The sequence below is a fragment of the Cheilinus undulatus genome, linkage group 10 (assembly GCF_018320785.1).
Source record: "Cheilinus undulatus linkage group 10, ASM1832078v1, whole genome shotgun sequence".
Classification (NCBI taxonomy): domain Eukaryota; kingdom Metazoa; phylum Chordata; class Actinopteri; order Labriformes; family Labridae; genus Cheilinus; species Cheilinus undulatus.
Window position 1 is genome coordinate 7,700,210 of NC_054874.1, and position 24,754 is coordinate 7,724,963.

At 39.3% G+C, this 24,754-nt stretch overlaps 1 protein-coding gene across 16 annotated transcripts in view; it reads right to left on the minus strand.

Annotated features, from left to right (window-relative positions):
* Nucleotides 1-633: 633 nt before the first annotated feature.
* Nucleotides 634-24,754, minus strand: part of map7d3 (MAP7 domain containing 3) — a 44,180-nt gene continuing 20,059 nt past the window's right edge. For 3 of the 16 annotated variants that reach the window (XM_041797087.1, XM_041797088.1, XM_041797085.1), the window contains 9 exons: nt 17,412-17,527; nt 13,295-13,425; nt 12,980-13,197; nt 8,455-8,575; nt 8,001-8,286; nt 5,937-6,069; nt 5,557-5,725; nt 3,153-3,439; nt 634-3,081 (listed from right to left, as the gene is read on the minus strand). In XM_041797087.1, coding sequence (XP_041653021.1) covers nt 3,074-3,081; nt 3,153-3,439; nt 5,557-5,725; nt 5,937-6,069; nt 8,001-8,286; nt 8,455-8,575; nt 12,980-13,197; nt 13,295-13,425; nt 17,412-17,527 — 1,469 coding nt within the window. In that variant the 3' untranslated portion in view covers nt 634-3,073. Of the gene's footprint in view, nt 3,082-3,152; nt 3,440-5,556; nt 5,726-5,936; nt 6,070-8,000; nt 8,287-8,454; nt 8,576-12,979; nt 13,198-13,294; nt 13,426-17,411; nt 17,552-21,050; nt 21,177-24,086; nt 24,186-24,608; nt 24,711-24,754 lie in introns of all 16 variants that reach the window. The other 13 variants (XM_041797074.1, XM_041797072.1, XM_041797079.1 and 10 more) reach the window with 9 other exon arrangements.

Consider the following 24,754-nt stretch of genomic DNA (forward strand, 5'->3'; position numbering starts at 1 on the left):
TTCCCAGGAACATATCTGCTGATTTTCAGACACTTTGACTGTAGCACTATTGATTTAGAGCACTTGAAAATCAGGCTTGTGAGGCCCAATTTCTAATCATGATTTAGAAGAAAAAGATGCATATCTAATTTTTACATCAGAGACAGGGCCTCATGACCCCCTAGGGGTACCGGGACCCCAGGCTGGGAACCACTGCCAAACTGGAACTTTTCAGGGAATGTTATGCTTTTTCTTTGCTGCTACTCTGTCATACCAGCTTTGATAACTGATCTAGGGCAGTTATGAATGTTGAAAGGGATTCTGTGGATGGATTTCAGGTTGAAGTGATGATGTAGACTGCTTGTGTATTCAAGACGTGGGTGTAAATGTAACAAGAATAAAGGAGGACATGATTTGATGTCTCTACAGTTTGCATGGCAAAAAGATCCATCTATTTCCTACACTGCCTATCCCAGGGTCGCTTGGGGGTGGAGCCTACCCCGGCTGTCACAGGGCGAGAGGCGGAGTACACCATGGACTTGTTGGCAGTCAAACACAGGGCTGACATAGAGAGACAGACAACCAGGCAAACCCACACTCACATCTATGGGCAATTTAGAGTCACCCCTCCAAAGAGAACAAAAACATGCAAAGGAGTATTTAAGCAAGACTTTATTTTTTAACAGTTCTTATCATCTCAGTACACTTTTAGATATATGTACAGTACAAATCTTATTAGCAGACAGGGCATTGTTAGGTTTAGTAAATCTTCCAGAGAAAATATTCATATTCACAAAGTCTCCCAGGCTGGGTGGACTGATTGTCGAGGCCGAGGTAAGGACAAGCTTTTTCAGTTAAATGTGATAAGATAAAAATACTACTATATTTCAATCTAAGGCACTGTTCTATCCTATTAGTAAAGACAACCTCAAGGGTGATCAGGTCTGAACTGAAGCCCTCAAAGATGCAGCAGGACCTGGAAAGATACAGTATCGGTTCAAGCAGCAGCTACATCAGTCCCATTTACCAGGCCGGGAGAGGACAAGGGAAGCTTTCAGGGACTTATTTGAGACCTCTTTTCCTTTCAGAACATCACACCACTCTCCTACGAGTCTGTACAGTAAAGCTACTCTTTATAAGCATTCCTCAAACACAGCGAGTAATTGTTGACAGTGCAGTCTCTTATTTTCTAGGTGATAATGTCGGGAAACTAGTTCCTAAAAGGACGGTTTCTGTAGCCTGGCATTACATTCATTGAACTTATTAATCAAAGCGAACATCTAAAGCCCCTGGTCTACATGCACAAGAGAGTTTTTGTTAGAAATGTGGAGAACAAGGCAAAATTCAAGGTCCCCAAACCTCATGTGTGGACTGTTCAGACAGAGGGAATTACAACACACGTACACGACATATCCTGAAGTTCAATGGGAAAAGTCTGACCCATGTTTTATGACCGGCCCTGGCTCAATCCTAGAATAATAAAGTAGTGACCTGAGCTGATATGTCTCGGACATAGTGTTAAACTAATTTTTAACATTAAAATCAGCACAAATAAACACAGATGTGTTGTAAGGGCTGCAGCATCCCTACCAATACTTGTCAAGTGTCTGGGAGGTCAGAAATAGGGTTTGGAAGAGCCCCTGCTTGGTCTCTAGTTTGCAGAGCTCTTTGGGAATTCTGAGTGTCCTGGCTGTGAAACCTACCTTATAGAACAGTCACGAAAAAACTTCATCCTAAACATGGCTTTTGTTTGCCTAATACTGATTATAAACACAATACAATAACAGTTAAATATATGTAGACATGTATTTTCTTATATAAACAAACAGCCAAATTTATAAAAATAGTTGAAATGTATTCTGTCGGATGTAGCAGCTAGTCTGTTGGAAAGGTGAGTTTGAAATACAGTAATTCATGAAGGAGCCTTACAGACAGGACAGGTGAATTGTGGATGTTAAATCCTGATACTTGGAGACTGGATTTTTAGGTCAATTGTGAACTCGGGATTTTCTGACAAAACAGCCTAACGTTCAAGTTAAATTTGGTAATGAATGCAGCTTGGAAACTCTATCAAGTAGGCTTGTTATGGTGGTATGAGCTGGCTGTCACCACCTGACTAAATTTAAACTGTGACAATGTTAGTAAACATTATTTCTATGTACATATGTAAAAAAGAACAAAAAACTAATGGAACAAAACTGTTAAACCATATCTGAACATGTGAATTACAGTACAGTGTTGTCATGAATCAACATCATCAACTTATAATGTAACAGCTGGAGTTGTGCTTCTAGAGCCCTCTAGTGGCCAATGAAGGGAGAACATGGGGAGAAAGGCTGGGAGACTAGATGTCTGCTACTTATGAAATATCAGGCTAAAAGTTCACATCGCTATGGAGTGAAATAAAGTGTACAGACAGGATTCATCTCCAGGTACATATCAGATGATTGCGTATCTGTGCGTATGCCAGCCTCAGCACAGGCAATTCACATTAGAAATTAGTTTTTTGGAACAAATCGTAAGGCCATATTTCTGGATGCTGCAAAAAAGCAGCCAGTCAAGTAAATTTAGATTGAACAGAATGTATTAACGCTCCTTCCTTTAGCTCACAATATTAACATATATTCAATTCACACAGCCTAATGTACATGTCATGGAATATTTTCAAACAACAAAGACTAAACATGATAACAATAATTATGGTAAAGAAGCCAAAAATTAATAAATTACAACAACGCACCCCTTACGAGACAAAACTTTTAAAAAATATCTTCAAAATAGGATACAACATAGAAAAAATATTTGAAAAGTACTAAACACACAAGGGAAAGAAAGACTTGGAGCGAGCACACTGAAGGAATAAATGGAATTTCCCTGAAGCATAACCTTTATATATCTTTTTTGTTTCCTCATCATTCAGGGTGCAAATGTAGCACTTGGGGTGGCATTTCTTCTTCACCTCCTTCTTGAAGGGGGGGAAGAAGAGGAAGCTGTTTGGAACTTGTGGAGGATTTTTTTTCTTTGTGAAGGAGCTTAGCTGGACAGGAACTTCACGAGTGCAACAGAAAGAGGCTTCTCAGCGACGGCTGCAGCATCAAATCTCTACAGAGAGAGAAGAAAAGGTTAGTTTTCATTAAAAAAAGAGTACACTCGTGGTGGACGGGTTAACTCACCTGACATGGCTTCTAAAGGTTGATTAGAGGAATGTAGGGTGTTCACCGGGGTTCCCTTATCCTCAAAGGCTACCCTGGGTCCTTCTGAGCTACTGTCACAGTTGATCAAGACCTGGTTACAGTCCTCTGCCTCCATGAGGGGCCGAGTCTTGGAGTGGACATTGAGATCTATGAGCTCCTCAAAGCTCCACTGATTGGATTTACCGTTGACACCAGTCACCACCTTGGAAGCGTCCTGCTCGTTCAAGAACTCAGAGCCCTCGACGAGGCGGCCCTTTGGGGTTGGACTGCAGAGAGGTGGGGGAACAGTGGTTGTTAAGTGAAAAGTTGTGGAGGAGGGAAACAGTTTTGACACACGTGAAAACGTATGTTGCACACCAAGAAGCTGAAAATTTAGTTAAAGATAGAGAGAGAAACTCAGTGTTCACATGGATGTTCTTGTTCAACATGTTTCAAGGTCAAAAACCTGCAATGACTGTGTCTACTCTATGGACTTTAGTATCTGGGTTTCTGTTCACGCATGCATGCATTTTCTATCTAGTCTGTCTCTAACTGAAAATAATTTTCAGTGAAAAATCCTGAGTTTCACTTTTAAAGACAATTTCTGAAACTAGTTACAGCGGAAGAGTTTTGGTAAATGTGAAGACAATTTTTAGGTGTAAAAGTAAATATGGCATTTCCTGTTAAAATAGTCTGACTCATGGGATGTGGTCTGTCCTGTGATGTGACGCCTATTTCAGCTGGAGTTCTCCTCAAATTCCCTTTCATTCAGCACTGTAATGCTTCCAGAATCCCCTGAACTTTGAAAAAGATCCACTTTCAAGCTACCAATTCACAAGATATAGACCGTGAAATATCCTCCTGAGACCTGAGCTTTAATTTCTAAAGCATTTTTAGTTTCTACTCTTATTTGGGAACAATAGGGCCTGACAAGTTTAAAACCTAATCCTCGTATTTGAACAGAAAGTAGTTTTCACCAAAACATTATGTGTGCATACAAGGACTACAAGCTTGTCTCACTATACAACACACAAAAAATATAAATTTGTAAAAATGTTTTACACGTTTTGACTGTTTAGGACAGTTGGTAGGGAGCTGTTCAGTCAGTAAGAAATGGAGTCAGTCATTCAGAGATGTACCATGTAGTCCTGTTTTTCTGATGATCGACCACAATAGCTTGTTAATGCTAGGTATGAACTAAATTTCCACTAAAAGTTCGAATAACCTGAAATGAGAGATTCCCAGAACATAAAAATTACCCCTAAATTCCCTGAAATTTCTGAGACATTAACAAGGATTTCTGTGAAAATTTAAAAAAAAAAAATCCTTAAAAATACCCACAAATGTCCCCGAATATTTCCCTGAAAATTCAAGAATATTTTCAGGCACATTCTGCAATTTCTAAGCAAATTCCCCCAAATTTCTTATCAAATCTACAAAAAAAAAAAAAAATCAATGGAAAATTTCCAAACATACTTTGCCTTAAATACTAATAAATACCTTAAAAATTGTGAAAATTTCTAAAGGAAGTCGCCTACCCAAACTTCAAAATATGTGAATTTTTTAAACTGCATCCCCCAGAACATAAAAAATCCCCCTAAATTCCCTGAAATTTCTGAGACATTATCAAGGATTTCTATGAAAATAAAAAAAAATCCTTAAAAATACCTCAAAATGTCCCAAAATAACTTAAAAAATAAATAAATAAAAATAAATAAATAAATAAATTAATAAATAAAAGTAAAGATTTACATAAAATTTCACCAAAACTTCCATGTAAAATTCTAGAAAATTTTCAAGCACATTTTGCAAAATTTTCAAGCCAATTCCCCCAAATGTTTTTAAATCAAATTTCCAAATAAATAAATAAATAAATAATTCCATGGAAAATTTCTAAACATACTTCGCCTTAAGTACAAATACATCCCCTTATAAAATCTTAAAAATTCCTAAAGGAAATTCCCTTCCCAAGCTCCAAAATATACAAATACATTTCTAAAAAGCAAATTCCTGAAAATTTGACAGCAAATTTTCCAGACATTCTAAGCAAATTACTCAAACTTTTATTGAAATTCTGGACAACTATCTCTAAAATTCTGTTATTCTGTTATGTTCTCACAAGTGCACATGAGATCTCGGGAGGATATGTTGGGTTTATGGTGGGATGCTCGAGCACAGAAATTGGTTGAATACAGATATTGGTTGAGAGGAAACCCATGGCTGCTGTTTGTTGAGATTTCACACAGAAACCAATCAGTGCTCTTGTTCTCACAATTCCAGCAGGGGTCATATTTTTTCATTGCAACAGGTGAATTTTACCCTCAATTATTTACTCTAATGAACACAAAATCCATCAGCAAGAGCTCTGAGCTGGGGGTTTAATTCTTTTATCATGACGTATTACCTTCCAGCCTGATTCTCCTCTGTGTTAAAGCCGTTGTTATTCTCCTTGTCGTCTGTCTCTGGTTTTCCATTCACACTGCCCAGGGGCTCCTCTCGTTGCTTGCTCGGCTCTCCAGAGGACAGACTGCACTCCTCTGTATCTGCATTCATAAGGATGTCATCTGACTGGCCTACAATATCAAAAGAGGTTAAATAGATGAGTCACAATGAGTAATGTGAATTTGCACAGACAAACTCTTTATGTAAAGCGTATGCAAACAAACACCTACAGAGGAGACACACCCTCTGTGGAAAACAATTCAAACACAATGCAGTGAAGCATGAATCTATCTATCTATCCTGAGGTTCATCAGTGTTAAACCCAGAAGATAAAACACTTACTCATGGTCTCTGAATTCATCTGGTCCATTCCCTCATCACCATCCTCCGGTGTGCATTTATCGTCTTCTCCTGAGTCTCTCTTTGAGTCACTTTGGTCTCCTTTTCTTGTTCTCTTCATTATCTCTTCAATCCTCTGGAACAGAAAAAAACACTTATCTGTTATCTGAATCTACTCAATGAAGCACATTAAGAAATCTTTGTCTTGTCAAGCCACACGATGATTGAAGAAAAGGGTTAGAAAGGAGGTTACTGACTGAAAGTGACCAACAGTGTTACATGACTTTTATACTCAGATTTTTTTGCAGTGAATAACTAAATTTGTTGAGTTGTTTCAGAATAATTGTGGTTTTCTGTGACCTCCTTTGATAGACTACAGCTGCCTTGAGTTCTTGGCAAACAATTTTAATCTTACACTGTGTCCTAACTGGACGTGATGAGCATCAGCAACAAAATCAGCATGTTTATATTGATTCATACTGTGGTGTCCTGACAGCATGTGAGCGATGCAGTGCGACACAACATGAGGCGGCTTAATGTTTTTCCTTTGTCACTCTGTTCCTCTGTGCTGTCCTTGCTGAGATGGGTGAGGAACAGTTAGATAACAAGGCACAAAGAGTATTGGATGGAATATTCCAGGATTTCCATCACTTTGCTCACTTTTCAGAGCTTGTTAGCTTGCTTTACAGAGTGGAGAAAGCTGTGCATAAATAATATCCACAACTGTGTTTGAAATGTATTTGGTTCTGTCTTCTGTCAACACAGAGGGAAAACTATTTGGCTCAAAGCTGTCAAGTATTTGTCAATACAAAGTTTTACACATTCGTTACTCTGCTTTCAAAATTACTTGTCATATCTCTTTACTATAACTGGCAGCGAGTCTGTATGTCTGTGTTGATTTGGACCCCACACTGTTGCTTCGACTGTCCTCAATACTTCTCAGAAGACTTCTTAGGTGTTCTGGTTTGAAACTGGTGCCATAAAAAAAAATCATAAATATGTACAGATTTTCTATAAACTCCTAAAATGTCATTTGGAGACTTCTCCTTTGTTCTGACGTTACTGTGGGATGTTCATACACTTCAGTGCCAACAGAGGGCACCAGAGTAAGATATAATGCGATATGGGATACAAGAGTAATATGCAAAGTGTGGCAGAGCTGAGAAAGCTGGTGCAGGACTGTGACTTTGGTGATTCGCTGACAATGGTGTTGAGAGATCCTTTAATTTGTGGCATAAATAAGTGGTTCCCAACTGGTGAGTCGGGACCCAAAAGTGGTTGCAAAGCCCTTTTCAGCCCTTTCCATGTGTGCCTGGGAAAAAAAATTGCGCCAAATTGTCTATGAGACTGTCCTGTTTCGTTGTTCTGTCAAAGCGTTTGCACTGTCTTAGGCCCAAGCTCTACTATTTTTTTTATTGAGAACATCTGATTGACCAAAAAGATCTCCAAAATTTGGGTCGCAATTCTCCATGAGGAGTTGATGATGGGTCCTGTGACTCAACCAGTTGAGAACCATAAATGACGAGAAGACACAGCAGAGGCTGCTGTCATATGACAGACTGATTTTTAAAAAAGTCAGTCTGTCCTCTGTTTGGATAAGCAATGGTGGTGGCAAACAGACATGGATTTGGCATTAAAGAACCTGGTAAATGGAACAGAGCGGGGGGGGGGGGGGTCAGCAACACATGACCAAAGCCACAGCCGTGGATACACTATAATGTCAAGGAAGCCATTTTACAAGTTATTCTGTGATAGCCATAAAACCAAGCTTGCTAAGTGCAGGATTAAGCTAACAGAACATAGGGTGGCCATAAAGTGCCCGTATTAGGAGCAGCTGAACTTGCAGTGGAATATGGAAGCTTAGCAAAGTTTTTAGTTTTAGTGGTAGTGAAAGGCTCAGAAACCAGTCTAGTTCTTTATAAGAGGAAACTGAAATTAACAGGAGAAAGAGTGTTTTTTTAAAGGACAGTGTGGACAGTGAGTGTGAAATGCTGTTAGGACACTGTTATTCTTTAGGATGAGGTAAACCTGACTTAAGATCATATTCCTTCATCAGTCTGTCCCTACCTTCTTCCTCTCCATTCGTTCTTGCTGGTTCTGCTGCATGATGCGATCTCTCTCCTGACGGACTCTCTCTGCCTCCTCCAGAGCCTTAGCCTCGGCCTCCTCTCGCTCCCTCTGGAGCTCGGCCTGCTTCACTGCCTCCTCTTCTGCCAGTCTCAACCTGTCCTCCTCTGCCAGGCGAGCTTCTTCCTCCTCTTTGATTTTCCTCTCCTCTGCGAGCTTCTTCTCCTCCTCCAGACGTTTCAGCCGAGCTTCTTCCGCCAAACGGGCCTCTTCTTCTTTTCTTAACCTGAAGTGGTAACAGAGGATTTATTAAGTTATTTTTTACTAGATGAAAAAAGAACATCATATACCCAAGTCATGCATTGTTTTACTGGTATTTTATCAAGAAGCTGGTTTCCCTTTTTAACAACTAGAACTTTTAGCAAGAGGGTATACAGCTGTACTGTGGCCTTACTTTTCCTCTTCCTCCCGCTGTTGCCTGAGCTGCTCCTCTTTCTCCTTCTGCTCTCGCATCAGTCTGCGGTTCTCAGCCAGGATCTTGGCCGCCTCAGCAGCTGAGTTTGTGCCTGAGGAAGCTTCATATTCAGGTGGAAACAAACAGAGGAGATGCATTAAACACTTGACATGACATCAGAGCATCTGACCCATTAAAGGTGCAGGTGATTAGCTGCTAAGTGATGACAGAGAATAAAGAAAGCCAGACTTGTGTTGGTTATATGCGTCAGAGGAAAAAAAAAAGGCCTTACTCAGTTGTGTAACTAACACATGACCATGTTTGTGTCTCAGAGAGACCTCTGATTGTCATCCATCTCTGCAGGGATACAGCATATGTGTCTGGGCAATATGATAATAAATACCATAAATGGAGATGAAAGTTTCTATTGTCCTTGTCACAGGCTATAGTGGGAAGAGTTTATATTTCATATGCAGCATGGAAAGATAAACAAATACATATTTTAATCTTTAAAGTTGAAAAATAAGGCTCTGGCAGTATCGTGCAACTGATATCTACAATCATAAACATATTGAACTGAGTAGGAAGTAAGGATGAGCATTTAATCAAAATTTAGATTCAATCACAATATGGCCTACTGCAATTTTCAAATCACAGAAGGTGCAATAGTTCTTTAAATGTTTGTTAAAATACTAGTTTAAAGCTTTTTTTTGCAGTAGAAATGTTACGCTCCAAACATCATGCTAACATTCAAGCGCCATTTTTTAATAGTTTGCAAAAACCTACAACCATTATTTTTGTATTCTTTTTTTAGTGCTGTCATTCGATTGAAAAATAATCTAATTAGTTACAGGTTTTGTGCTTAATTGATTGCAACTGATCGCATTTATAGATGACATTCGTAGGAATGTATTACAGGTAGATTTACTGTATGTCCCTGTTTGTAATTGGTTATACTTTTAACCCTCAGGCATCACTAGGGACATTTTTGTCCATTGGGGCAGGGGTTCTCAAACTTTTGGGGGCTAGGGACCCCTGACAGGGCAGAACATTTTCCAAGGACCCCCACATAACCCTCACACTGATTAAACATATGATAACTGCTATTTGCACACCTAGATGCTGTATTTTAAACTCTTTAACCTAAATACAAGCTCTTGTCCAATTGAGAGTGGCTTCTTACTTTTTGTGATCCTTTGAGCAGTCAAGCAAGAAGCCCTCTGCTTTTTTTTGGAGGTTGTGGTCAGGTTCACCATTCCTGTTTTCTGGCGGATGTTTTCCTCACCCTTTCATCGGTGAAAATCTTTAGTTTTGTCCTCAAACTCTGCGTGCTTTGTTATCAGATGGTGCTTTAGATTGGTGGGCTTCATGGCTTCACATGAGGACACACAACACATTTTGGTCTTTTGTCGCTGTTTTCAATAAAACCAAACTCCAGATAGCTGTCATCATATTTTCTCAGTTTAGCTGGTTTAGGCCTAGCATCACTTCATGAAGTGGTCCCGTTTAAATATTTATCCATTGTTGCAGGCTGGACCTGCACACCAAGCAAAGTGACCGATGCGTGACGAGTGATAAATTTATGTGATGTCACAATCATATCTGAGATTTTATTGGCCCAAAGCTGACTCGTGTGGGAGTCACCGGTTTAGTATGGTTGTTTTATGGCACTGTGGTCCCTATATGTGATTCTTAATGATATGGCATTACTTTCATAATTTATTTTAAATTATTTCATAGACCCCCAAGCTGTGGCTCGCAGACCCTCAGGGGTCCCCGGACCCCAGTTTTAGAACCACTGCATTAGGACAAATTTTTCCTCTTTATCTGCTTACCACTTCTGCTGTGTTAGTGCATATGGTCCAAATTTTTTGTAACAAGTTTTTTTCTTGGCAAATTTTGGAATTCAAATTTCAATTGCTCTAATAGGTCAGGGGAACACTGAAACAAATGTACCGGCCTTAATGCTACACAAAAACTAATAATGCATCAAAGTCAAAATTTTGGTTAATCACTGACATGTCCAAGCTGGATTTAGAAATAGTACCCCAGCCATCCAACATTTGGTTTAAGGAAGACAACACATTGATTTTTGCCTTTTTTCATAAAAAACAACATTGACTTTAAGTAATCAAACTGGCATTTAAAAGGGTTCCTCAAATTAATTTAATTTTTGGTAGTTTTCAGTACAGCTTAAGTTGCTATTCTGTTTGAATTCAGTTGCATCCTTTCTTTGAGCATCTTACCCCCCTTTTTCTGAAAATCTGTCTTAAGTTTATAGATATTTTTACTGTAGCCTTTACTTCTTTAGTATGTGGGTGGGTGCTTATGTGTTTATATGTAGGTATATATGTACAAGTGTTTGTATGTATTTGTGTAGATGCAAGTGTGCATGTTGTACTAGCATATGCATATTTTTATCTCTTGCATCTTTTCATTAATTTAGCTTATATTCTACATTTGGTGACATATAGCACACTTTGGTATTTTTTCATATGAATTTTCTCTGATAATGTCTTTATCCTATTTCTTCACCATTACTGGGGGTTATATATTCAATCTGAGATTTTCTGTAGCCTGATACTTTCTAGCTGGTGTGGATTCAGCCTTCAGATCACATGATTCTCTAAATGAACCTCACTTGTGTCAGTGTTTTGTTCATGCCCTGATGAAGACCCTGCGTGGTCGAAACCGGTTGGCTTTCCCCGTGATTTTTTATTGTTTTTATTAGATATGCCCTGATGTATTAAAGCCTTTTTACTTAAATCATTGACTCGAGCGAGTGTGCATGAAGATTGCCCCGATGGCCCTGTTTTTTGGATATTTACTCCTCTTCAAGAGCACCTGGCTTCAATTTGGAGGTTACCACAGAACGAGAGCACACGGTACTTCTCCCCATTTCAGCTGAAGTTGTTTAAGAGATTAAAAAAAGAAAAAAAAAAAATCTGTTAAGTTTGTCAGTTTTTTGGAAGTGGACGTTTTTGTCCTTAATGACTTTAAAGGGTAGTAAATTAAAGTGATGCCTAAGAGTTAAATGTATGTATATATGATCATTTGTAGCTACTATTTCCTCTGGGTTCACATTATTAACAGTGAATTCACAATTTACTGTGTCTAATCTGTTACTCTACTGACATTAAGCATCCTCCTCACTGGCTGTAGTTGGCCTACGTCTGCTCTCAGTCTGACTGGCTCTCTGCGTCACTGGTGCTTTGTTTTATTCTAAAACTTAAGTTGTTGTTCCCTATGAAAAAGTTGTCTTTGCATGCAAGTATTTGCAGGAAGCTTCATTTTACTGACATTAGGGCTGCAAGAAATTAACCAAAATGACCATCCTGATTATTCTGCCCCACACTGAGATCATGATAATTAATCCTGATAATTTGTATTTATCTAAAGTGCAATTTTTCCCAGAGCATCAAAACCAAACCAAAGAATGTACTTTTGAGCAACATCAGACCTTTTTACTAAGTTTTAAAGTAGCGACACAGGAGTAAACCTTTAAACAGAAAAGTCTGCAAATCAGTGGATGAATTCAGCTTTTGTGGATGTAGAACTGTAGCACGTCTGCACGCAGGTGAGAGTGCTCATCTTAAAAGAGACAGAGATTGCAAGTTGTCTCACTAATCAATACTGGACGGTATGCATCATCTGGATGTGTATAATAAAAATGTTCAAACAACCAGGACATTTTTGGCTTGTTTCTACATCCAGTTTACAACACTACGGTGGATAAATGTGAAAACAGTGGGGTATGACGTCATAAAGTGTTATCCCTATGTTAAAATTACCACATTATTTTGACAGCACTAGTTAAATCAAAATGAGAATGACGTAAAAATGATCATTCCCTTCAATACAACAATTTACTTCACCTCTGTAATATGAGTCAAAATCATCACAAGTAAATAATCTAACTATTTCAAATTTTCAATTTCAATTTCAATTTTAAACTGCAAAATTGGGAAAAACATGAACCTAACTGGACTATTTTTCCAAATCCTATAAGAGAAAGAACTCTTCTTGCATTGCTGCACGCAGTGCTGGTATTGCAGCGTCTGTCCAGTAGATGGCAGCAAAATCAACCCCAGTTCTAACAGGATGTAATTCCAGCTGGAACTAAACAGGCCTTCTGCTCCACTGAGATTTACAGCAAACTGAGCTGCTGCCACGTCAGTTTAAAGCAAACACACAAAAAATGACACCATTCTGTAGATTGCCTATCTTAGCGGATGATAAGACTCTGCACTGTTAAAACAAGACTCTCCTTGAATCAGTATTAAGCCATGATCACAGAGGTATGAGCTGGAAGGCAAGAACTGCTGTTAATAGAAACAGAGAGCAGGAGTTCAGAAGTCGTCTCCATGCATCAGTGCAAACATTCTGGCTGGCGGTAGAACTATCAGTCTTGGCAAATATTGATGCAGACTAATTAAAATCAGCCGTCTGTGATAGTAAAGTCAGCCTGAGAGACCTTTAGTAAAACCACACATACAGCTTATGATAAATCAAGTGAACTGCTCACCATCTTTGTCTTTGGTCTTGCTGGAGTCGGGCGACTGCAGAGGCACACCCTGGACAGGACACAGATCCTTGGGCTTAGAGTCCCTCTTTCGCAGGGTAGGGGGTCCTGTTGGAGTGAGAGCTGGTTTCTGGATAGGTGGAGGTTTAGATGCAGGCTGGGGGGATGGGGGGCGTTGTTTCATTGCACCAGGTGAAGGTGGACGTGCTTTAGGGCTTTGTCTGAAAAATAAATTGGAACCCAAATAAAATGTATTTAGCTTAAGACACTTTAGCTGTATTATGACTAAATTTGTATTTGAAGAGGCCGTTGCCTTACTTAGCTGCTGATGGGGAGGGGGTCCTCTTTGGGGCTGGAATGGGGGCAGGGGATGGTGAACGGTTGCGTACGGAAGTAGAAGACGGGGAGGGAGGACGTTGCCTTCCAGGCGATGCTAACTGCTTGTCCTTCTGTGGTTCAGCAAAGAGAGGACAAAAGAGTTCAGATAATGCAGAGAACTTTTAAGTTCAGAATTTGAAAGTTTATCTGAGCATGTGTGGCTAAAAATCATTTAGCTAAACTTAACACAGAAAAATCAGTTCAACACCATAATATCAACTCACTAGAACAGAGTTACTCAACCCTGAGTAAAAAGTGGCAAAGTAGGCCAAAAATGGCAGTGGGTGAAAAGCGGAAAACCAGGGAGTAAAAATGGCAAAAAGGGTGAGAAGTTACCAAAAATGAGTTACAGGAGGCTAAATATTGCCCCCAAAAAAGCAAAAACATGCAAAAAATGAGTGTAAAAGTGACTTTAAAGGGCAAAAATGTTAGAAAAATGGTGAAAAAGCAGCAGAGAATGCCGAAAACAGTGACATTTAATGGCAAAACATGGCTTAAAAAATTGCAAATAGCAAAAAGCATGATAAAGGAGGCAAAAAACTGGTGGCAAAAATGGGATAGATGTAGTAAAAATAGGCAAAAAGTGGCAAAAAGAAATGGTCAAAGTGGGCTTAAAGCAGTAAAAATGGATTAAAATGGCAAAAAAATTGAAAAAAAAAAGGTAAAAAATTGCAAATAAGGATTCAAACTGATTAATGTGACTTGCAATGGATCATTTCTGAGGTCATAGTTTCCCTTTATAAAGGTTCTCTGGGGGAATAATATTTCAAATTAAGACATAAAAGAGCCAAAAATCATCACAAAAGAGCCACAAGTTTAGTATCTACAGTTCTCAAAATGTATTTGTTTCAAAAAAAGGTTCTTAATTGGGTAAAGAGATCTAGAATAATTGATTAATTAAACAAATCAGCCTCTGTTGCTTCCACTGGTGATTCAACAGTGAACAATGATGTTGTGAAAGAGGCCGTGGGTCAGGTTTAATTCATCTATTTTTAATATTCATGTGCTCTGTTTGCCACTGTAAACTTGATGATAGCAGAGCGAAGCGGGGTCCGATATGTGACACTCAGGAAGACAGAGATAATTCAGCTTTGGACCACATACAATCTTTAGTGCTGAGCGCCAAGAAAAACCAAAAAACATATGCAATTTATTTATCTATGTGAAAACTGCTCCTATTTTATCATACAGACCCTTTACTTAAATACAGATTTTATAAACCAACAATAAATACATAAAAGATTAAATAAAACCTTCACTTTGCCAAAAGAGATGTTATCTTAACTACCTTTTGGTTATTTTTCTAAAGGAATGTCCCCACTTGAGGAAGACAGCCTAGATCATCTGACTGAAAAGTTCCACTTTAACCAAAGTGTCACACATTTTCAATTATCTCTAACCAATCTGTGCACGTGGAGGAAAGAGAGGGCAATGAATCCGTAGGGAGCAGGGACAGCCAAAAGCTTTTGACATCTGGCCCTGGACTCAGGGTGTGGTCCTGCTTTGCATTGGCTGATCTGGTCTCTAATAAGGCTACTGTAGATCCCTTTGTCTTAAGCTATGACAATGAGGCCCTTCACAGCCACAGAAGAGAGTGAGGAGTAGGGAGGGGGGGTGGTTGCAGGTTTAGAGAGAGAAAGGCACTACAGGGCATCAAGTGACACCACCCGAGACATCTCTGACATCATCTGAGACTGAGCATACTTAGGAAATGTATGAACCAGCAAAGCCAGACACCAGCTGCAGGAACATTTCCCTATGGTTAGCATCCTGCAGAAGTAGTTTGTAAGGCAAATTTAGCAGGATATGAGCTTATAAATTTGTCTACAGTGGCATGCACTTGTTTTTCAGAAGATACCTAAATGTAGGAAAGAAAATCATTTAACGCTACCAGTGAGGACGCTTCTACCATTGACTCAGTCCTCTGTTGAATGATTTCACAAACATGACCACATCCTGTCCTCTGGGTTTACTTTCATGCCCTCAGGCCGTCGCATTGCTTTGTTTGTATGTTATCACATTCACAAACTACATGTACTTTTCCACCAAGTAGGTGTAGTATTTATTCTAAATCTTTGATTCTGTCATCAAGCTAAACTATGATAGTACTCTCATGGATTGAAACTTTTTATGTTGTTTGCCTTGTTTGGCATTTAACCACAGTGGTTTAAACTGTGTTCGTCTGCTGGGGGCTCTTTCACACAGTCTGAATGTAGACTGTAGCATCTCTTATTTTTCTTCTTTAGTTTGCTGCCGTTCTAAAACATTCAATTTAATTTTGCCCGACCTGGATGTGTATTAATTCATTATTGTCTCTGACATTTCCTGTTTGCTGTTTTTTGTAAATGTATGTATGGTCTGATGGTCTGCGAAAACTTAAATTGCCCATAGTGATAAATAAATTTGTCTGAATCTGAACATTTACATCCTTTTAAATTCAAACAACAATTACGGTAAATTTTAAAGACTTAACAATGAAACCTAAAGTAGTATACTGGTGTAATGACTCCTTCTTATATCTCAATATGTCAAAGACAAAAGACATGTTAACTGATTTTCATTAAAGCCAACCTGTTGCTACACCAACATTCAATGGCATTTCTGTAGAGACGAGTCAGTAAAGATAGTTAGGCACCATCCTTGATGAGAACCTGATGCTAACACTGATGACATCTGCAAAAAGCCAATCAGAGACTGATCTTCTTGAGAAAGTTGAGAGCATTTAATAATAAATCTCTTTTAAATATTTTCCTCATCTTTTATGGAGTCTATTTTAACTCATGTGATAATCTGTTGGTGTGGTAATCTCAGCATGGTTAACAAAAACAGGTTGGAAAAATATACTTAAAGTTTGCATAAAGATTTTTGACTTTGACATAAATGGTCTTGGCTGTGATTTCAAGTTATCTAGTTAGTTTGTATTAAATTCTTTCTTTAAACATAGGAAAGTTGTCTGATTTATAAGAATATTTTGTTTGTTATTTTTGTGATCTCTCCCTGAGGTAATTTTGCTTGCATTGATAAAAGAAAAGATTTTTTTGTGGGCTGCAAGCTTGTTTCCTGTTCCTTTTTGTGCTTGGTCATCTTAGGAATGAGAGGGAGAGGTCACTTTTATGTTACATCTGTTATCCCCTAGGCTGAGTGTAACACTAGCAGCAGTTTTCTGAGATCTTGGCAGCATTTCTTCTTTAAAAGAGGAGCAAAGAACCACAGTTTTCTTTGCCAGGATGATGTTTTTGCACTTCCCTGGACCAGCCTCTGCATTAGTTTGATCCACCAACAAGCTCGACTGTTCAAAAACTACAGCACCCGCTAGCAGAGCTCTAGTTACTTACATGAGCTGCTCCTGCCTACTACCTCAAGTCCTGCCATTCCCCAAAATTTTTTATGGGAGGTTTCACAGATGAATGTGAAATATATCCCATGCAATGGATATATGAAAGTCTATCTGGCGTGTGGAGTTAAAACAATAAGCCCAGCTGAAAGCATGCATACAAGACACCATTATTTATAAAAAGAGCCCAGACTCACAAAGTAGACGCTAGTAGTACTAATGAGCAGACTATTCTTACAGAATTTAGAAACTAAAGCGGCCATTTTATAAAAAAGCAACCATAACATCTTGTCAGAGCTCCAAAACATTTCATTCATCAAGTGTTATTAAACCATCAAAACTAAATCACATAGTTAAAGTCTGTGTTCATCCAGGAGGTTTTTATACCTGCTAACTTCAAGAGCCACCAAAGATTTCTGATTTCTTGTTAACTGCATATGACTTGATCAAATCCTTGTCAGACAAATACAAGCAAACAAACTTCCTCTTGTAGCAATCCCATATCTGTAAGCTACACCATCATGTCTACTTCATGTATGCAAATTATCTAGACTGCCACATTAGATATGCTTTAGTGATACAAGAGTGAAGGAGGTGAGGGAGGACAATAAGTCTATCAGTTCACTTTTAAATAACATTTCCCCTTTTTTTTTTTTTTAAATTTGTGATTTTCTGTTTTGGCCAGTAGTCTTCAGAACTATAAAGACAAAGAGATTCCCTCACCAGTGATGGGTCCAGGGCTCCATCTGCAGACACAGACGTGGTCATGCCGCTCTTCTGTCTGTCAATGCTGCGGCTGCGAACAGGTCCACGCGGTGGGTGCAGGGGACTGGCGGAGGCTGAGCGAGGACACAGGTTACACTCTGGTAAAGGACACAGTCATCGCATGGCCAGAGGAGCACAAGTGAGCCGCGATAAGCAGCGGAGTTGAGCAGAAATGCAGCGAAGAGCAAATAAAAGAAAAGAGTACAGAAAGACAGAGGAGTAATGGGAGACAGGATGGTAGTTGGAAGAAAAGGAAGAGAGTGATTTATAGGGGGACAAGAGCACAAAAAAGCAATTTGTTAGAAGTAGCACTTGAGGCAGGATCAGCTTGATTTTTGAAGCTTTGATTGGGCTGCAGATTACTGGAGACATAAGAAGCAAAGAGCAACAATCCCACATGTAAGGCAGATACTGAACAGGTACCACAGTCTTTGAACCCAACATGAACACACCTGAGCACAAAGCACCACAGCACTGCACAGCACAGCACAAACTACATAAAATCTACCACCAACACAGAAAAACACACACTGACAGAACATGACTATCACGCATACTTATCGGTATAAAAACCAAACACACAATGAATGTTGCTGTTTGTTGTGGTCTCTTACAGGAGCTTTAAATGTGTGATTATGTTTAGCCTTCCAGTCCTTTTTGCCATCATAAAGACTTTGAATGTCCAACAATTCAGCACTTGCATTGGGTCTTCTTGACAAAAACTCAACTTAATTTTCACCAGTTTTTATCATCAAAGACCTATTTTCAGCTAGTCTAGTCTAGTCCTCCTGCTTAGTTGAGTAACATTTTAACTCCGCTAACAAGTTAGCAAGCGGCTAACTAGCTGAACGTTAATTCATGAAAGCATGGACATGCTCTACATTTTCTGAATGCTCTACTTTAACTTTTCTAACTTTTGGTGATAACCAAAGGTAGAAGAAACCGCAACTTCTGCAGGGAATGCAGGGCATTCACACCTTGTCTAGTCTGCTCTGAGATGTAAACATGCAAGTAAAAAACTCCATATAAATATACTAGCTGCAACTAGGGCTGTCAAGACTTCAATTTTGAATTGTGATTAATCTCAGATTTTCTGTAGCTTATTGCGATTAACTGCACCCTTTTAATTGCATTTTCAAAATCCCTTATTCTCCATTTTAAACTGTTTTTGTGTCATTTTGGTTTTTTTTTTTACCATCTTAAACGAAAGGTTAATCACTTCCAACCTGTTTTGAGAGGTAGGTCAAAGATTCAAACATAGGCTTAACAAAGGAAAAAGAACATGCTATGGATTGAAAATTAAATAAGAGATCATTAAAAAGCTGCAGATGACTCCTGACCTGTCCACTGAGGTGTCTGTGTTTTTTATTGGGCTGAACGATTTGCAAAAATAATCAAATTGTGATTTTTTTCCCCAAATATTGTGATTGCGATTTAATATGCGATTATTCTTGGGTTAATCTTGTGTATTTTTTGACAAATTCAAGCAACAAATAATTCCAAACAATTCCAACATGTGTATTGAAAACAAAGAAATTATTTCTGAAGCAATTAATCTATAGTAGTATCAATCTGAATATGGGGGTGCAACAAGCTTTAAGCTATAAAGGAGGCGGCTGGGGTGGAGGAGGTGAGGCTGGCTACCAGCTGATTGCAGCTGGGGTATGACTTTCGTGAAGTAACGCTAGGCTTCATCAGTTTTAGATAGCATGAGCTATTTTTTCTCATATTGCAAATGCCATGTCATTTGCTTTGTTTAATGGAGTTATCATTTTTATGTCACTAATTTTGATTAAGAAAAACACACAAAACACAAAAAGGAGGTTTGTGTTGTATACCATTCTAGAAAAATGGACACTTGAATGGTTGCATAATGTGTATAAAATCTCTGCCACTGCAAAAAATTGATTTATTAAACTGGTACTTTGACACATTTCAAGTTAAAGAAATATTGCAACTTCTGGGATTCGAAAATTGCAGCATGCCATATTGCGATTTAATCTAATTTGCCAATAATTTCCCAGCCCTAGTTTTTTTTTAAGTGAAATGAGACATCAAGGAGCAGTGATGAATGTATTTTACATCACTGTGGCTGCAGGGAGAAGCTGTTCTAGCTTTAACTAAAGTGTGCTTAGAGAGACAATAAAGCATGCGATTAATCACAATTAAAAAATAAATAAGCACTAATTGTGGACCCTAACTACGTGCAATTAATCTGATTTATCTTTATTTAACTGCAAAAACCACAAGGCAATGCTTTTTGAAACAAAGGGTTCATCTCAATTGTATGCGGACTGAACGGACAAATTTAAAAAGTTCATACGTGTCACTGAGAACTTGGAAGGGCAAAGGGTGAAAAGCGCCGTCCTTGGCATTGATTGCAGAATGCAGTTTGTAAAGAGAGTAAATACTGTTGTCCGCTGGCTATGGGCTTGCTTTGTCAGATTGAGGGATTAGCCATGATAATCCCAAGACCTGGACAACTCTCCCTGCCACAGCATGCTCACAACAAATGTGTTTTGATATTCATTCTGATTGCAGATTGAATAGCCATGGTGACTTTGAAATGTACCCAGCCATGAGCTTCCACTGCTACTGCGGGCTGCTAATGCAGATGTGTCATGTTTCTACTGCGGCTATACTTAGCAGAAGATCTATAGCCACTAATGGCTTTGTAATGGCTTGTCAATAAACACAAAAACCTAACACCAGCAAGTGGAATGCAGTTGCAGCTTTACGAGTCAGAGCTTTACAGTGTTTTTTTTCCCAGATTAAAAAGTCAACAAGAAAATCTTCTAATGTTACATTTATTATAGCTGTCTATGCTAAATATGTCGTCTAATGATGTACTGTGAATCACTTTAAGCAGAATAAACAGAGAAACATCTATCTTAAAATGAAAGGCATGTAATTCATCCAGTAGTACAGAGGCACATTTGTACTTCAAAATGTCTGCCCAAACTTTACTGCCAGATTAACTGAATTACTCTATGTCTGACTTAAAAACTATATATTCTTTAGAAATGCCTGTTATAACCATGTCAGCCCCAACTCTCTAGTCACACTACCTGCACACATGTATTGGCAAAACAGTCTGATTCTGACGTAACGAGAACCAACAGGTAAGCAGCTTAAGAGTAAATCTCCCAGCATGGACTCCAAGGCTCCTCAAATGCAGAGAAGTGCTCCTGGCCTTGTCAGCCCTGCTCAGCTGGGCTCAGCACACAACAACCAATTGTTTCAGTTCTGAGAGTGCATGTGAGCTAGACCCGAGTGAGTCAATATTTACTTAGTAACTATGCTTGCTCACATGAGCATACTTTACTGCTAATAATTACAGAATACTCATAACAAAAACAGCGGATTGTTATTGTAATTTGGAGCTGTGCAGTGACTTCTGAACATCACCATGAGGCCACCATTCACTGTGAAAGGATTGCTCAAAAAGCATGAGTCTACAGCAGGGCAATGGGATGAGCTCAGATTTAGTGAAATTACACTGGGCGAACTTTCTACTGATGAAGAGTTAAGTAGAGAGGACCAGCGTCTGTGTCTAGCCATCCCTCTTCTCCTTCAGGATCTCCTAACGGAGGTTACCTGGAGCATTTGTTCCTTCAGCTGACAGGGCGGCGGCGCTCTTGCTCCTAGCTAGTGAGGCCTGGGTGGGGGTGAGCAGGCGACTAAGGACCCCTCCATCCACAGTGCTGGCCGGTGGCCTGTGAGCTACACGGCCGAAAAAAAACCCACCCAAAGAAAGGGGAGAACAAAAAGGCCAAGAGGGAGGGAGTGGGTGAGAATGGGGGATGAGGGATCGATAAAAGTATAGAAAGGTCACCATGTGATTTAACCAACAGGATAGAATCAACATTAACAACCAAAGGTTATGTCCCAATAATCTTGCATGGGCTCCTTGTCAACTGTCTTGATCTTGTTAACTTTTAGAGATAATCAATCACATGAGGATAGACGGTATAAGACAGTAAGAAAAGGATGCCATGGAAGCCTGCTGGGACAGATGAAGACTGATTGTCTGGTGAGTGATCAGAGTAGAAAATGAGGTCAAATCAATGGTTCCTTGAAACAGAGGGAGGTTTGCTGATGGGTAAAAACAAAGCATTAGTGAACTTCATAGACAACAGAGGACGGCTATGGGGTAGGAAGATGAGAAATGAAAAAACAGAAGTTTCTCCTTTGTGTGATAAGGCTCAACTCGACTCATTTGAACTTTTTGTTTTTAAAATTGTCAGAGCTTTCAGATAGCACCTGGGTGTATTTGGTATCATCTCAGCTGAGGTTACAAATAAGCTGGAATGATACTGAAAAAAAAAGTTAAACACTGCAGACTGTTGGCCACAACTCAGTAAATTAGCAAAGCTGAACACAGTGCCAGCTACACTGCAAGAAGAGTAAAGCTCTGAAATTCACATTCAGAGCAAAGCAATGTAACATACACTCACTGGCCACTTTTTTAGGTACACCTTTTCAACACTGGGTACCACTCCTGTTAGCTATGAACAGAATTGGATGCTAGAAGATTGGAAAAACACTGCCTGGTCTGAAGTCTTGATTTCAGCTGTGACATTCAGGTGGTAGGGTCAGAATTTAAACATGAAAGCATGGACCCATCCTGCCTTGTATCAATGGTTCAGGCTGGTGGTAGTGGTGTAATGTGTTGGGGGTAGTTTCTTGGCACACTTTAGACCCCTTTGTACCAACTGAGCATTGTCTAAACACCACAGCCTACCTGAGTATTGTTGCCGAACAAATCCATCACTTTGTACCCATCTTATGATGGCTACTTCCAGCAGGATAATGCACCACGTAAAGCTCAAATCATCTCTAACTGGTTTCTTGAACATGACAATGAGTTCACTGTGCTCGATGGCCTCCAGTCACCAGATATCAATCCAATAGAGCGCCTTTAGGGTGAGGTGTAAATGAGAGATTTGCATCAGCTGACAAATCTGCAGCCACTGTGTAATTCTATCATGTCAATATAGACCATAATTTCTTAGGGATGTTTCCAACACCTTGTTGCAGCCATGCCATGAAGAATTAAGGCAGTTCTGAACAAATGGGGGTCTAACCCAGAGCTAGCAAGGTGTACCTAATAAAGTGGCAGTGTAAGCATTAGCTATCTGAGTTCTTTGACATATTGCTTTTTTTTTTTTTTTTTTTTTTACAGAAAACACAGCTTCTGCTTGTTTTTAAACTTGTTTGCAAACTCTGTGAAATACTAGTGCCAGTTTCAAGCATGTAGAGTCGAGGAGAGCCAATACCACACACTGTGGGACAGTGGTACAAGACAGTGACAGAAAAAGTGAAGCAAGAGCCCTTGGCCTTCTGCTGTGGAAATCTTTTTATGATTAAAGCAAAGAGTCTTTAATTTGATCATAATAATTACTCCAATATAATATTTAGAACTGAACCGGTCATGATATTATGAAAGCACTATGATGGGCACTGATTTCCCAGCAGTAACAAAGAGCTCCTGCAACCATGAAATGGCAGTATAAATTATTCCCCGCTAAGGCTGTTACTGCTACCAATATGACAAAGAAGAAACCAGATTTTAAATGCTGACAGATTGGTCTCTGTCTCTAAATGCTGGTGATTCAAATGGAGTATGCAGAGTTGCATTTCCATTTGTAGCTCCTTAACAGAGAAGGCATCTGTTTTAGACAGACGTGTTTGTTTGTTAGCAGCTGAATGTTGAACTGCAGCACAGCTCACTACTTGACACACAGGTATTACAAGTCTGCAGAAGAGATAAGGTTATATTAGGGGAAAGACTACTGTAAGAGGAAGCTATACTGATCGTGTAAAGTTCATTTTTGATATTAGAATTACCAGGTCGGAATATATTTTAGCAGTGTTTGTTTAATTTCCTAGGCTAATCACACACTGAACAGGAGCCTTTTTACATCTCCTGATCTGCACGGAGAGGCTGAAAACTGCTACAGGACAAACAAAAGCATTGGTGGTTAATATGGGATGGCACAGGCATACACCACACTGAAGCACAAGATCAGCGACTTAAATCCAGCTAGGACGTCATCTGGGAGGAAGAAAACAATCAGCACTTTGTAACAACAAAAACAATACATTGGGTTAGTGCAAACATGGTACACCACAACACAATTCTCTGATTGAATATAAAAAAGTTTAAAATACACAGCTGACAATGAAAACATGGCACAGTACAGGATTTGGTGGGTAAAGACAGCAGAGAGGTTGAGACACTCAAAACGAACACAGTGTTCTTGTTAAATCAGACAAAAGACAGAGTCAAGACACTTAATAGTTGCCTGGGGGCAATTCAGCAGTTAGTGAGCAATAGTTTTTAAGAAAAAGTTTGGAAAGAAAGAAGGAATACATAGAAAAGAAGAGCTGGCTAATATTAAAATCCATATAGCTGATGACAACAGCTTGACCCAAACAAGAAAGCTACCACCAAAACCTTTTCGTAGTCTTCAGTTGTGGTTAAGAAACAATAAAAAAAGAAAAAATGCAAATTCATAATGAGCAAGCTGTTAGCATCATGGCAACATGCTTGTTATTTCAAAAGGAAGGCCTTAGATGCAGAAAGGAACACGACGATTTGAATGATTCCTTATTGTTCATGCTAGCCACCTTGATCATCCGCTGTCCCTTTATCAGGCCTGGCAGGGGTCTGTGCTCTGCCCGCACTTACTCGAGAAAGGGAGGAACTTCTCGTCTTCATGGAACGGCCTATGAACATGAAAATGGAGTTATAGCCAAGCAGGCACTATGAAGAAGTCGACAAGGACTCCCAGGACAGATGGTTTACAAGTCATGTGAACTTCATTTGACTTTTATGTGAATCAAGCTGCAGCAGACAGCAGCTGATATCAAAGTCCGTAAACTAACAGAGGAGAGCTGAACTACTCCTTCTGATATTGTTGAATGCTCTCTATGAGAAGATCAACATAATGCCACAACCAGCATCATGCTTAAGAGCAAATAACTTAAACTGCTTAAGTCATTTAAGTCAGCTTATCCGATAGTCATAGCTGTAACTGAACTTAATTTACACCGATGCCTAATGCATTTTTACCCAAAGTTCAGCAGGGTACACTATATCTTTGTTATGAAAGCATAGTGTGGGATGGAGAGGGGAATTTTTTTTTGCACCTGTCTGTTCCACCTGAAGCTTTTTGCCGTCTTCCTTACTGGCCTGAGCAGCATTGCCGTTGCTAGGCAACCGGTTACAAGACGAACTCCTCTGCTTAACACCTGAGAGACAATGATGAAACACCCAGTGGTGAATTCACAATTTA